At 47.8% G+C, this 14,973-nt stretch overlaps 1 protein-coding gene and 1 long non-coding RNA gene across 2 annotated transcripts in view; one reads left to right on the plus strand and one right to left on the minus strand.

The window, feature by feature from the left end:
• The window catches only part of LOC146810960 (protein bicaudal C homolog 1-A-like), a 273,354-nt gene that overhangs the window by 244,933 nt on the left and 13,448 nt on the right, over window positions 1–14,973 (plus strand). Inside the window, exon 19 of the mRNA XM_085618020.1 lies at window positions 11,305–11,404. Coding sequence (XP_085474146.1) covers window positions 11,305–11,404 — 100 coding nt within the window. The remainder of the gene's footprint in view (window positions 1–11,304; window positions 11,405–14,973) is intronic.
• The window catches only part of LOC146810961 (uncharacterized), a 179,126-nt gene that overhangs the window by 54,927 nt on the left and 109,226 nt on the right, over window positions 1–14,973 (minus strand). The gene's annotated exons all lie outside the window — the stretch shown is intronic.

Raw genomic sequence — 14,973 nt, forward strand, 5'->3', positions numbered from 1 at the left:
GCAGAGTGCCTATCGCCCACCCCTCACAAACTTGTGGGTGCGTGTGACCAACCGAGCACCCGTCACGGAAAAATAAGCAACTGGTAACCACATTTTACAAACTGAGATAGTCCGGAAGTAGCCATCAAGCCCCCTAAAATGCTTTATGACTGTTACAGAAGGATCTGGGAAACATGGAAAGTCCCATTAAATCTATTTTGAAAAAGTCCCCAAGCAAACCCCATCACAGTTCAGTTACAAGGCCTACAGCACAGGGGGGGCCGACAACCCGATCCATCCCTCAGTTGGAGAAGACGCCCATCACCCCCAAGAAACTAGACATACAGACCAGTTATTCTGACCCTCCCGTCGCCACCTCCTGCTCCCCAGGCCGGGTGGCTTTGTCAGATCCTCCAGCGCCCTCCTCTATTCTCGCTCTCCGGGCGTGGTTGTTTTTCCAGCTTGCCATGCGCCATCCGTCCAGGCAGTCCTCGGCCTCCTCGGGAGTAATAAAAAACCAGGCTGGCCGCCCGGCACTCGGTGCGCCCTTTCAACTGAAAAGAAGCTGGAGAGACCTTTCGGCTTGAGATGGGTGGTGATCAATTCCTCCACAAAGAGGTCTGCCGATGGCCCCCCCGCCCGTTCCGGCACCCCCAGTATACGGCCGTTATTACGCCTGGAGCGCCCGTCATAGTCTTACAGCTGCGCCTCCAGTTTTGCAGTATGGGCCTGCATGTCGTCCATCCTAGGCTGCAGTTCAGAGGCATCCTCGACCAGAGAACTCGTTTTGATCTCAACATCCTTCAAGCGCAAGTTCATTGTGTGCATGTCCGCCCGGATAAGGGATACCTCTGAAGACACAGAGTCAATGCGTGATTCCAGTAACGTGCGCACAGTCGTAATGGCTTCAAGAATGTCCTGTAATGTCGGTTCTTTCTTTTTACCACCAGACTGTGGCTTTTCTTGCACGGCAGGTCCCTCCTTCGGGCTTGCGCCGGGGCCACCATCCCACGTGTATTTGGTCAGTTTAGCCTGAACTGTTGCTTTGGAGCTGCGTCAGCGTGGTCCCCAGGGAAAGGAGGGCAAGGCCGTCTTGTACAGGTGAGGAGCCGCTGGAGTCGCCACTTGAACCGCGTTGTACAGTGCCTGATGTAACAGCGCAGGTCAGAAGACGCACACACCCAGGCTCTAGGAACAGATCAGGCAGCGCTTTCCAGGGGGGTTGGGTGCCACTCCCCCCGAAAGGCCCTATTTCTATTCGGGTATATCACCAAAGCAGCCAGGTATTCCACAGCGCCAACGAAGCAACAGGGCTCAGCACCCCCTGCAGCATCCAATCGCCATCCGCCCAAGTCCAAGATGGCCGCAACTTATTCAGTGCTTCCCACTGGTCCAGCAAGGAGAGTCAGACCCCCCCCCCCCCCAAAGCTCCCCGCGTGTGGCCATGGGCTTCTCAAAGCCTGCAAACAGTCACCGACTTGAGCTGGGGCCAGCACGGGAAACGCTGTGCGGGGCCCACGGATCAGGGAGCCCAGAGGGGGGAGTCACGTCACCTCAGCCGGTTCTTCTCATCGGCAACAGGTTGTGCCCTGCTCAGGTCTGCACACCGCAGGGTAAACGAGGTCTCCATCCCGCTTCAGGATATGGCGGGCGGCGTCCGGACTCGGTCCCCAGCAATTCGGGGAGGGCAGCAGCCCGCCCCCTCCAGCACCAATAGTCAGTGTATCCAAGACTCCCCAGCGGCTGGAGGCAGGCAGGCAGGCAGTCTGAGGTGTTTCTGGGCTTACGCCATCACGGAGCCCCGTCACACGCCGCCACAACAGTAAGTGTCGAGATCAGGGCAATCCTTCCAGGCGTCTGGCCGATTATCAGCCACCCGGTACACCACCGTGAAACAGGCACATCGCGGGTCTGCCAGGTTGGAACCGCGGGCTGCGACTCAGCGGAGTCCGGGCTACGTGGAAGGAGGCCTCTCCCCTCACAGAGTGCGTCGGCGGTCCAAGCTCCAGAACCACCATCCGGATTCTGCCGGGACTCGGGTCATTCGATCTCCAGTGCACTCCTGTGTATTCCGGTATACATTTATACCAGTTGCCGGATCTATGAATTATGGATTTTCACGTGAACGGGCTCGCTCGGACGGAGCTGCCTTAGGAAGCGGCCACTTCTCTTGGCGGTTGACCACGTCCCCATCCTTTGCAATATTGCGCCTATTAACTAACAGTTTTTTAAATCATTTAAAATCTGCTGTATTTAGAACTTTTATGACAATAGTCAAAACTGTAATTATCTGGTTTTAATCGTATTTATGCTTTCAACTATTTATGCTTTATATTGAACAGTGTGTTTTATGAACTTTTATGGCCATTGAGCCAAATTAAAGCTGAATTGAATTGAATTGAATTGTATTCATGTATGGATTTTATTTTATTTGACATTATAAAAGAAGCCCATTGCTGAGGGAGTGTGGCTCACCTTCTTTGACTTTTAGTAGGTGACTTTACATCTGTCTGACCTATAATTTATGACAATTCTTTTTAGCTAAACTGTATTTATTCTGCCATTTGACTATTTGAGTTTTATTCTGAGTTCCATGCCAGTATTTGATGTAACTGACAAATTGATTGACTTTAACCATTTCTGCAATTATTTAAATCATGTAATAAAACTTCATGGTTTCACCATAATATTTGTACAACTTTCTTTTTAAAGCCTAATGTGCTTTACATTTAATGCTGAACTTTTGATGAATATTGAATTTAAGTGGTGACTAGGTCTATCAAGGAGCAACAAAATCTTCAGGGGATTAAAACTGCTCCTGGTCTTTCAGAAGCACTTTCTTTTGATATACCCAAAATTCTTTTTTTCTTGTTTAATAAATCATTTTATTGCAACAACTCAAAACCAGCAGTACATCAGTGATACAGGTTACAATAGTGATATTTTGACCAGTTGTTTACATTCTTATCTTTTTGTTATCTTAGAGGGTATTACATTAGAGAAACAGGGCTCAGCACACAAGTTCAGAACCCCATCACATACCCCGGAAGCCCTGTCATTGATCCCAGATTTTCTCCCATTTTTTAGGACAACCCCGACTTTGGTAGATTGTACGCTCCGCTAGCCATCACCAGCCCATATCTGTTTGCCAGTCCCTGCCTCGTGGTAGTGCCCTTCCCCCCCCCAGCACCTGGACAGGTTATGCTTTGCCACCACACCTTCAAAGCCAGCCATATTTTGGTGTATCTAGGCCAGTCCTCCTCCCCGACTATACCCAGTAAGAACCATCGCTGCACCAACGGGATCGACAGCCCAGTCACTTGTGACATGATGTCTCTAACTATGCCGCAATATTTCTGAGTTTCATGACAGTCCCAGATGAGATGATAGAATGTGCCTTCTTGGACGCACCACCTGTGGCATAGGGCCGAGGGTGCTTTGCCCAGTTGGCTCAGCAGTCCCTGGGAGAAGTATACTCTGTGGAGAACCTTCAATTGAATTAGGTGGAAACAGGAGCTCATTGCAACTTCCCTGGGGCTTTGCAGGGCCTCTACCCAATCTGAGTCCTCCAATGTGCCTACATCCCCCTCCCAGGCTGTTCGCAGCAGTCCCAAGGGGTATGGTGCATTATTCACTAGTTTTTTATATATTAACAAGATAGCCTGTTCTACTAGGGGATCTGTCACAAGTCTGTCCTCTAATGGAGACGCTTCCGCCAGTTCTTCCCCTTCCCTGATATGCTTACGTAATGCATGGCCTAGCTGCAGGTAGCGCAGCCACTCTCCCGGGCCCATTTCATACTCTTGTTGGAGGACCTGGAATGTCATGAAGGCGCGGCCTCTCCAGACATCTCCCAATGTTTCCAACCCCAGTAGTTCCCATTTGATGAAACCCCTCAACTTGCACACTTACGTCAATTGGTCACCCGTCCTCAGGGGAGTCATCTCTGTCAGTCTGTCGCTCCAGCCCAGGTATTTCGCCCCCTCCCACCATATTTTCATCACTGTTTATGTGTGTGCCGGCAGGTCCTTGGTTCCCTTTTTGTCATAAAACAGGGAGCTATATCCCCTGTTTCCCATATATAATCTGTCAACGCTATATGCTGGCTCCGTCTGGTCACTGAGCACCCAGCCATTCACCACGACCAGCTGAGATGCCCAGTAGTATAGTTTCACATCTGGGATCGCCAACCCCCCATCATAGACGCCCCTTTGCAGTTTACGGTGCCCTATCCGTGATGCCCCTCCATTCCACTGCAGTGAGCATAGTTCTGTCTCTATTAAGTTGAAGAATTTCATCGGAATCCAATAGGGGGAATTCTGAAAGACATATAACAACATTGGGAGTGTCATCATTTTGAATAGTGCCGCTCGACCCATCAAAGTCAGCGGTAACATCTTCCATCACTGGGCATCCTGTCAAAATCTGGTCAACTGGGGCAAAATGTTCTGGTCATAGAAATCTTGTGGATTTCTCGTTATATGCATCCTCAGGTACTTGAACCCCACTAGCGCCACCAGGACTTCGCGTCTAGAGGTTAGTTTAGGGACGCCACCACCAGCGGAAACAGTAGGGATTTATCCCAATTGATACAATATCCTGAGACATCCCCAAAAATGCAGAATATCTGCAGAATTCTGTCTATTGAGTGCCACGGACGCTGTACATACAGCAGGATGTCATCCGCATACAAGGGTATACGGTGTTCCGACTCATCACCTACTGGGATACCCCATATTAGGGTGTCTTGGCAGATCCATGCCGCCAACGGTTCAAGGGCCAGGGCAAATAAAATTGGGGATAGAGGACAGCCCTGCCTAGTTCCTTTTTGTAGAGGGAATTCTCTGGAGACTGTTGCGTTGACCCTCACTCTGGCCAGCAGTTGTTTATACAGCAGTCTTATCCAACCAATAAACTTAGGTCCGAATCCCATGCACTCCAGCACCGCCCACAAGTAGTTCCACTCCACGCTATCAAACGCCATTCTGGCATCCAGGGACAGGAGTACCTCCGGCTCCGAAGGGGTCCGGTCCATTACATGAAGGATTCCAAATAATCTGCAGAGATTAAGTCTAGCCCCCCTATGTGGCATAAAGCCTGACTGGTCCGGGTGCACCAGAGATGTAAGAACCACATCCAGCCGTGTCGCCAGGAACTTTGCTAGCACCTTTACTTCAAAGTTGAGCAGTGATATCGGCCGGTATGACCCACAGCAAGTTTAGGGGCTTACCCTCTTTGGGTATGACAACTATTATTGCTGTCCGCTGATCATGGGGAAACCTCCCTGTCTGTTTAGCTTCTTGAAACATTGATAGAAGGTGGGGCATTATCTTGTCTAGCATACATTTATACAAATCTACCGGGTGACCGTTTGGACCCGAGGCCTTCCCTGAAATCAATGCGTGGGCGGCCAGGGTTAACTCCTCCACCGTCAGATCTTTTTCTAAGCTATCCCTGTCCCCTGTTGATAGGCCTGACAGCCTGATATCCCTAAGGAAGCCTAAGCAGTCTGCCTCGGTGTGTCTTGCTGTGTAAGTGTATATATCTTCGTAGTATGAGGCAAACGCCTCTGCGACTTCACATCCCGTAACAAATCTATCCCCCCTTTCTCCCAGGATTTGTAGAACCCACCTCGCTGAAGTTTCACGCCGCTCGACCCAAGCCAACAACTTGCTGGCCTTATCACGTATTTCATAGACCCTGAATTTCCAGGCTCTCGCATGGGACCTAGCTTTACCTTCCAACAAATCTCTCAGCTCTTTTTGCCTAAGGGAGAGGCGAAGCTTCAACTCACTCAGCTTCCCTTCCTGCGCTATCACCCTGGTCGCCAAGTCCAGGATCATTTCAAGCTGCGCACATTTTAGCTTCTGTTCCTTATTGGATGCCCCGATTTGTGCCTGGGTGTGCCCTCTGAGGACTGTTTTAAATGCTTACCACATTGTCACCTTGGAGTCAACTGAACCCTGGTTCTCTGTGAACAAACAGTCAGCGCATTCCCTAACATCGTCCTTAAATTGTGAGTCCCTGAGGTGCCACGGGTCAATCCGTGGGGGCAAAACATTCTTTAGGCTGGGGCCCTCCAATAGAGCCACCACCCGAGAGTGGTTGGATATCCCCCGGGCCACGTGACTAGCATCTTTGAACCGGCCCATGGCATTCGTGTGTGTTACAAGATGGTCTAATTGTGCAAAACTGCCATGTGCCGCCGACTAATGAGTGTATTGTCGCAGCCCAGGGTGGTGATGATGCCAGACGTCGCCCTGCCCCATCGTCTTAAGGAAATCCCCCAAAGCCCCAACCCTCCTCCCAGAGGACGCACCTCCCAGGACATCCAGCTCCACCAAGAGTATGTCGTTCATAACCCCCCCAGGGCCAGTATCCCTTGCGGGAGCTCTAACAGGAGTGATCCCAACTCGCCCAGAGTGGCAGGATGAAGTCTTGACGGAGCGTATACCAAGCATAAGTTAATTGTAATTGTTTGCCCTTCCCATTGCCCACTAAGTACCACGTATCTGCCCAGGAGGTCTGCCCAAGTGTTCAGAGGGATGAAAGAGAATGCTTTCTTACATAGTCCCCAACCCCCCTGGAGCCCGTAGTGTATCCCGCGTGCGCCAACAGGGCATAGCCGTATCTATCCAATGACTTACATTGGTTTCCCTTAAGATGTGTTTCCTGGAGTAGGACAGTGTCGGGAGCATGCCGCTTAATGAATTGTAGGGTGATTGTGCGTTTCAACCTGCCAAATAACCCATTGACATTCCAAGACCATATCTTCATGAAGTTAACTAAAGTAGTGGTCATTGGTGTCACTGTTTCGCACTTCCTTCCTAGTAGGTCTCTTTGGCTGTGCAAGGGTGTGGCTCACTCTTCAACCCCCTCCCAATCCAACCCAGTCCCCATTATCACCAGCTGATTGCACACTGGATTGACTGCTTAAAACATGAAACACAACCCCATCCATCCCCACCTCCCGCCGCCCTGCCACCCTGCAAATCTGCATGTTAACACTCCAACTACTCAGCTTGCAGAGCACCTGTCACCCCACATCTAACATTTCAGAACTTCAACTGGGAAGGGACTCGACCCGCCAAGACAGGCAGTAAAATCAAACATAATTTCTCACCCTCCCGTCCGAGCCCAGCAATGAGTAACAGTCTTTATGTATCCCTTCGGGGGGAGGGAAAAGGGGGAGGGGGGAGAGAGAGGAACCCTTCTGACCCATTGTCCCAGGCAGATTCTATTCCTGTGGCTTGGTTACGTCTCCTTTTGCCAGAACTTCCTGTGCGGTTACCACCGGACATACTCAGTCTTACCTCAGTAGTGATCTTGTCCCTTTATATTCCTTAAGACACCCTCCCCCCCCCCCCTTTGTGGGTGAGCTCTCGACTCCAGGGGACTGGCTTCCCCTAGCGTCACTCTCCTTACCACCCAAGCTCTCTCCCCATCCACAGTGCGGATCTTTGCCTCTGTCTTGGCCGACAGTGCGGCAGCCATCCAGCCAACTCCAGAACTCCTTCGGGGATGTAAAGTGCCATGTTTTCCCATCTGACACGACTCAGAGACGTGCTGGAAAAAGCACTGTATACTTCAAGTTTCTGGCCCAAAGTTCTCTTTTCACTGGCTCAAAACTTCTTCTTTGTCGTTGCACCTGGACGGTGAAATCCGGAAAGATCCTGATCAATGTATTTACGTAGTAAATTTCCCCCTTCGTCATGGCTGCCTGGAGGATGGCATCTCTGTCACAATAATAGGAGATCCTTGCAATAATCATTCAGGGAGGGGCTCCCGGTTTGGGAGGTGGCCCCGGAGCCCTATGGGCCCTTTTGATAGAGAAGAACTTTGACAATCTTAACGACTGCAGGTTCTTCACAAAAAGTCTCCCAGGAACAGCTTAGCACTAGGGCCCTCGACCCCTTCCGGGACACCAACCACCCTTATATCGTTCCTGCGGGCCCTCCCTTCCTGGTCCTCCTGCTTTACTGCCTTTGCTGCCATATGCATGGCCTGCTGTGTTAGTATGCACCTGGGCCTCTAGGTGTTTGCACGTGGACTGAAGTTGGGCAATCTGGGTCTCAGCAATGGAAACTTTCTCGCTAAGTTTGGAGAGGTCTCCTCTGATCAGCGCAACCAAAGTCAAAATCGAATTTATTTTCGGCTCTGAGGAGCCCTTGACATCTCTGATTACTGCCATTATCGCCGCCAGTGAGGGCTCCCCAGCCTCCCCTTCCTCGCTAGACTTAGTGGGTTTTGGGATGGCGTATTTAGGTTATGTGGAGCCCCCGCCCTTAGGTTTCACCATCTTTTCGCCCTACCCTTCCAGACTGGACTCACGATCTTTTCACCTGGATGGGTCTAGGGACCACCACTCTCACAGCAGGAGAGTCCGACGTCCGTCACGACACTTGGGCTTTTAGCCCCTCTCCCCCTTACTGCATGATACTGGTATTAATGTCACCCTGCCACTGGATTCCCCGTTGGCCTCGCCGTACCCAGGCTGCCAGCTGTTCCCGTACCTTGGTCGTGTCGGCTGGACACTCCTTCAGGGCCGTTTCATCACCCCTGCATGGCCCTTATGTCCTGGTCTGGGAAGCCCCCCCGGACAGGATCGGCCTGCTTCTAATGGAGTCCGGAAAATGGAAATCTATCCTTTCCCCACCGCCGCTTCGCCCAGCTATCAGCAGGCCACTCTGCGGCCGAGGTCACGCCGCTTCGCTTATTCAGCCCGGGCCCTGGGCCACCGCCTCTTCCCACCAGTCCAACCTAAACGGATCCTTCACTCCGGCGGCACCGGCCCTCCAAGGAAACCCGCAAACTGACCACCACGGCTTAATGCCCCTTTCACACCACACCCTTGGTGCCGGCCAACCTGGCTGCGATCCCGCACCAGGGGGGGGGGCAGCCAAGCCCAGGCCCACACAAACAAGGCTGCCACCTCAGTTACACTCACCAGCCCAGACTAGACCCCAGCCGGCAATCTCGTGGCTCCATCGTCGACTTCCCAGACCGCTGGATCTCTCGTCCAGCCAGCCCTCCTGGGGCAGCTCCCCCGCCGGCAACATTCCTCTGCCATAGCCTCCACTCCGTCTCGCCAGCCCATCTCTGGATCTAGCACACCGTGGGGGGCCCCCGCCACAGACTCCGGGAATTGCCACTGCCCAATGCTCTGCCTGCTCCAATCCTTATGCTGCCAGTCAAACAGGCGTCGAATCAGCTCCGGGGCCCACGACGTGCAATGCCTCCTCCGCCGGGCACCAAGGTTCCAGCCCCCTGTGTGATCGGATTTGGGGGGAGAAGGATCTGTAGCCTTCCCCCAGACTCTTTTCACCAAGCATTCAGTGCTCCCTCGGGACCAAGATTATGCTGGATTCTACGGGCTCGGACAAGAGCTCCGCTAACCTGCGACCATCTAGGCTCGTGGACAAGCCACGCCCCCTATTACCAAAATTCTTACCAACAGATCTGGTAGCAGAGGATGGTTGGAGACTGGAACTGGATGGTTGGAAAATGGACCTGAATAGTCGGAAATTGGATCTTTATGCTTCAGATAAGTAAATACAGATACTAAATTACCTTAATTCATTCTGTACTTCTAGATTTCCAGAGGTCCTAGTTAGATTATTGGCAGTGTTACGGTGTTCCTGAGGCTTGTCTGTGAATTAAGGAGAATTGAGTAGGGTGATGCATTGTGGTAGAGTGTGCCATTGAAGCATAGTGTTGCATGTTGAGCAGAACACTGTGGGAATTGTAGTTCGGGTTTTGGGTGTCATGAGAGATTTATGCAGGTTGTGAGCACTTTGGCTATTCTGCGTTGATTTGTGCAATCATAGCTGTTTTGGTTATTATGATTTTGATGATTTTGTCTCATTTTAAGTTGAATCTGTCAGTGTTTAATATCTATTTTCATTATTCGTGTCACTTATGTTTATTATGTTTATTTCGGCAGAAATCCAAGATAGCGAAATATAAACTTGTTATTCGACTTTGTGTGTTAAGGTGGAGGTATTTGTTGTGAGGTGGCATATCCACACCATAATAGGGATTTACTCTAGTTGTGAAAGAACATTAATTTAGATCGGTGACTGTTTATATTTTGGTGCACAGAAGTAAATGAGCTAATCAGACAGTAGGTTACTGCTGGCAGAGACCGGCATTTTCCTGTTTGTGTGGATTCTTTTAGAAGAGATTGAACTTTCCCCTTTCCTTTTGGCCAAGTATACAATTCTTCTTTCAATTAATGTATGAGCATCTTGCTGTTTTTAACAATAACTGCTGTCTTAAGAGGCTTCAATACAATGTTTTGGGTCCCTAATCAAAAGTTCTGTTAATGAAAGTTGACATCAATGGAACACAAATATCTCATGACACAAACTCCTTTTTACTTGAAATACAACATTTAGAATCTCATTTTCAACTCAATAAGACACTGACCTCTACTACTCAACTGAGTTATATTTACCGGGTGTGCTCTGCTTCTTGATGAGGACATGGTCTTCTGGGAAACTCACATTTTTCTGCATGCAGGTTGTACTTGGCTTTATTTGAACGATTTGCTACTCTGTAGTAGTTCATGCACTGTAACAACTCAAACGCTGCAAATGATTGATCCTTTAAATCAAATACTGTATGTGTGGTCTGTAGGCAATTAGACGTTTATCCTCATCAAGTAGTGAACATTCTGTCCTCCTAACTACAAGCTATTAGCATGTGGGGAATAGTGAAAGCCTCCTGTCTTTTGGACCAGTCTTCAAGATCTAAAGTGTCCTCCTAATATGTGGGAGGAGTTTGGGATTTCTATATTCTGACCACTTCCAGCTGTCTGTTAATGGATATAGTCTTAAAATCTCATCCCTGACCAAAATGGATGCTGATTGGAAATCATCTACCTTTCTTCAAATCATGAGAACAATATTTGCTGTAATTTTAGGTGATGAGATTGTACTGAAGCACCTCATCAAAGGTTATGTTCTTTACATTTTCTGTTAATCAAAAAGACAGGCATGATGTTGGTCTTTGATCACATGGAGTGCCGCATTGATCTTAGCATACATGAATGTAGTAATGGATCTGTGACTGTGGAGAGTGGAGAGCTTTTCATGCAAGTTTTGTATCCTCACAGTAATGGTTGCTGCGAAATTTGTTTAAATGTCAGTTGTCACCCATGCTCCATCCCTCAGTTGCATATACACCCTTTTCCACTGTAATGCTTGATATGATCTTGAACTTCTGAAACACAATATGGAGTTTGTAAATCATTTAACCTAGTTTTAAGGTTTGGGATGGGCTAAAATAGCAACAAATTTACCAGCCACTGTGATTCTTCCACAGATTGATTTTCAAACTTTCCTAACATTAACAGATGAGGATTTGAGAGAACTTGGAATCTCGACATTTGGTGCAAGAAGGAAAATGCTTATGGCCATAACAGGTTAGTTTTTTTGGTGAATACTCTCAGGGGTATTTTGTAAACAAAAATATTCACAGTTCTATTTACGGTTTAAAATTCTTCTTTCGTAATCAAATACATTGATTTGCAAGGGATAAATGTTAAAGAATGGTGGGAGTCTTAATCCCACAAAAGATGTGTGCTGACATGAAAGTATATTCTACCAATGTGATTGAATTTCTCTGTGAGCAGAATTAGTTGCATTTCAGGATTTATGGGAGTCGCTGGGTGTGTCCGCCTCCAAAATTTGTGAACAAATACAAACATGCATCTTCCTTTGTTCCCACCTTAAAAATGCTTGCACATTTACTCCTGTCTGTTTTCAGGGTGTAAATAGGGAACTGCACATTCAAAATTGACCTGGATTTTGGGAAAGGAGTTTCTGCAAGGGGGTGAATATCTCCCCATGAAGAAACAAAAAAGAAGTTGACACTTCCAAATAGACTTTTGACTCAACTTTCTGCACGCCAAAATGTACAACTGCCAGGTTTCCTTATATGAAAGTGGTTTCACATCTGCCTACCCATCAGAATCTGAGCCTATATGATAATTAGGAGTGTTCCAGGAAGTGTTTGTGAAATCCAAAAATGTTGGCCATTTGCTACATTGTAGGAGTAACCCGATGGGTAAATATTTATGGTGTTATCTACAGAGTTTTATGAATGGATGGAATGGAATGGATGATGAATGGAACATTTTGGGCCAGATTTATAGTTAAATATTTTTGAACATTCTGCAATATTACTCCGAAATCTAGGATGGCAGTAACCAGACTGCAAATTGATCTATATTTCAGTGATACAATGTAGGTATTTAGGAGCATATACACATTTGTAGTATGTGCAATGATTAGAGCTCACTTTTTAAACAATATTCAGCTATGCTAGACTATTAGACCCTTATTATGAGTGGTCTGGTATTCACGATCCTGCTGTTAACAGTATTTTCTGGCCAGATCTGTAATGACAGGTAGTGTAGCATTGCCACAGCCAGGGCTCCTGGGTGCAGTAATCCCACATATTTTAACAGTGGCAAATACATTTTAACAGTAGCAAAGAGTGGCAAATAACACTTGATCATGCCGGTAGGACTTTGTCCTCGATAAAATGACTGAATTATGGATATCATCATCAACCTTATTTCGATCATAAAAGTACACAGCACATTATTGATAAAATACACAATATAAAAGAGTAATCTTGAATAACATTATTACCATAAAAATATATTTAGGATCACTGGGACTTAAAATTGAATGCGCCATAAAGTGCATTTAGAGCGCCTAATCCACAGTGCGTGCCAGTATCTAGACAGGCCAAAGACCACTACTCTGCATGTATCGGTCATCCAAGTTTTTAACACCTCAAGGTACTGGCCCGGGCCGACTATTTTACAAAGTAGGATTATCCATTTTTTCTTTGAAGGTTTATATTATGCACAAAAGAATAGCAAATGCACGATGGTTTCTGGACTGGCATTACACGCGGGACAAAGATCATCATTAAGAACATCATTACACCACTTTATAAAAAACTGTTTTGTGGGGAGGGACTTATAACGAAACGCCAATGGAGGGACAATTTCATCTATTGTGTCCTCAAAACAGGAAACAGATTTAAAATTTCGAAATTCAGAAGTCAAGAGACCCTTGGTTTTTGCCAGGGCTTGTCTTGATATACCTTCCCAGAACCTTTCTTTCAGCCTCACTCTTGGTATGGTGGCCAGACTTTCCAGGTTTGACCAAAACCCCTCCATGCCAAGCCTCCCGAGTAACTCTCTTGATGATCTAAACCAGGGGATCAAGGATATCAATGGTTACTTCAGGAGCTCAATTAATGGCTCCTGATAAGACAAGAGCTCGTCCACAGACCACAACCTGTGCCAGAACATTAAAGGTTTATCGTTTAATTTATGTGCTAGCTGTCTGTGTGCAAGATCCAGGTATAGGGACACAAACGGGGTGTTGGAAGGTAATTCTACCAAAGATCTAAGGAATCGATTCTCAATTGTAGACAAGGAGTTGGTAATACCAGTGCCCCACATCTCCGCTCTGTAAAGTGCCCCTCCTAGTACCTTAGTGTTATAAATTTCCAGAGCTGGAGCAAGCTGTATAGAGAGTGTTTTCCTGTGTATTTTGGTGATGTTGGCAGTCTGATGTATTAATTGCATTTTGACTTTCTCAATATGTGCAGCCCAATTAATTGATGGCGTCAGGCAGATGCCTAAATAATCAAAAGCATCAACACGCTCCAACTTGCTATTTCCAATTGACACAGGTCTTTTGGTGGGATTGGCCGCTCCTTTTTTAAAAATCATATATTTAGTTTTAGACTCATTTAGCATCAACCCTCGCTCATCACAAAACGTAATAAAATCGTTTAAAAGCTGCTGTAGTCCCTGTTGTGATTTTGACATTAAAAGCGTGTCGTCTGCAAAAAGAAGAACAGGAACTCTATTTGCACCAATTTTTGGGGCATCACACCCATCTCTGTCTAGACAATCGACAACACCATTGATAAAAAGAGTAAAAAGTGTGGGAGCTAGTACACATCCCTGCCATACTCCACACTGAACTGGGAAGGGATCTGTGACTTTATTGTTCTCTCCCCACCTCACCTGTGCTGTTTTGGATGAGTGTAGTCTGATTAAAACATCTAAAAGATTCCTCGGTATACCCTGTTTTGCAGCGTGAATCTTTTCTGGATTCACTATGCTGTGCATTTTTCCGCCATCTAGTGTTTGGGTCCGGAATTGTAGTATTTTCCCTTTTTTTTCCTTTGCGTGGTGGGCGTCGACATACCACCTTGTCCTTCTGTGAAGTCGACGTGCTTCCTCCGGAAGCTCCCACCTTTGGTCACCATCTTCAGATTCTTTTTTTCCGCCGTTGGGTCTGGATCGGGACAGAGGGAGCTCCAAAACTTTGGTGAGAAAAATCCACGAAAATCAGCTAGAACAACTGGAAAACAACTTATCGACACACCGGCTGGCGAGGCGGTGAACCGGAACACAGAGAAGAGGGAAAAAACTTTGAAACGTCGACGTCCGACAGAGAATGCGCACACAGGGGACTCCCTGGGCGCTGTAATGGACAAGACACCATTCAAGTTCTGCGACAGTTGCCACCACAAGTACGCACAGAAGGACTAGCCCCTGGTCTGTAACCTTTGCCTGCCGCTCGACCACTGCTCCGAAGATTGCAACGCGTGCTCGGTGTTCACCCCAAAGACCTTGAGGGTGAGGGAAAGGCAAAGAAGAGCAAATTACAACATGCAGGGTCAAGGACCAACACCATGGCTTTGAGACCTAGGCCTCTCCAGCGAGGAAGAAGACAACGTCGCTGAAGTGCCCGAGGGTGGGGAGAAAGCGCACGTCCAAGTTGTCGACTCCGAAAAAAACGCCGAAGGAGGTTAGAGAGATGGCGACCCCAAAACAGTCCACCGAGCCCCAAAGAAGTGACTCTAAGTCCTCAAAAACAGCCCCGGCATCGAAGCATTTGGCGACCGCGAACTCGTCCAAGGACAAACAGTCCATTGGTTCCTTTGACAAGGACT

Source organism: Triturus cristatus, chromosome 7 (assembly GCF_964204655.1).
Source record: "Triturus cristatus chromosome 7, aTriCri1.1, whole genome shotgun sequence".
Classification (NCBI taxonomy): domain Eukaryota; kingdom Metazoa; phylum Chordata; class Amphibia; order Caudata; family Salamandridae; genus Triturus; species Triturus cristatus.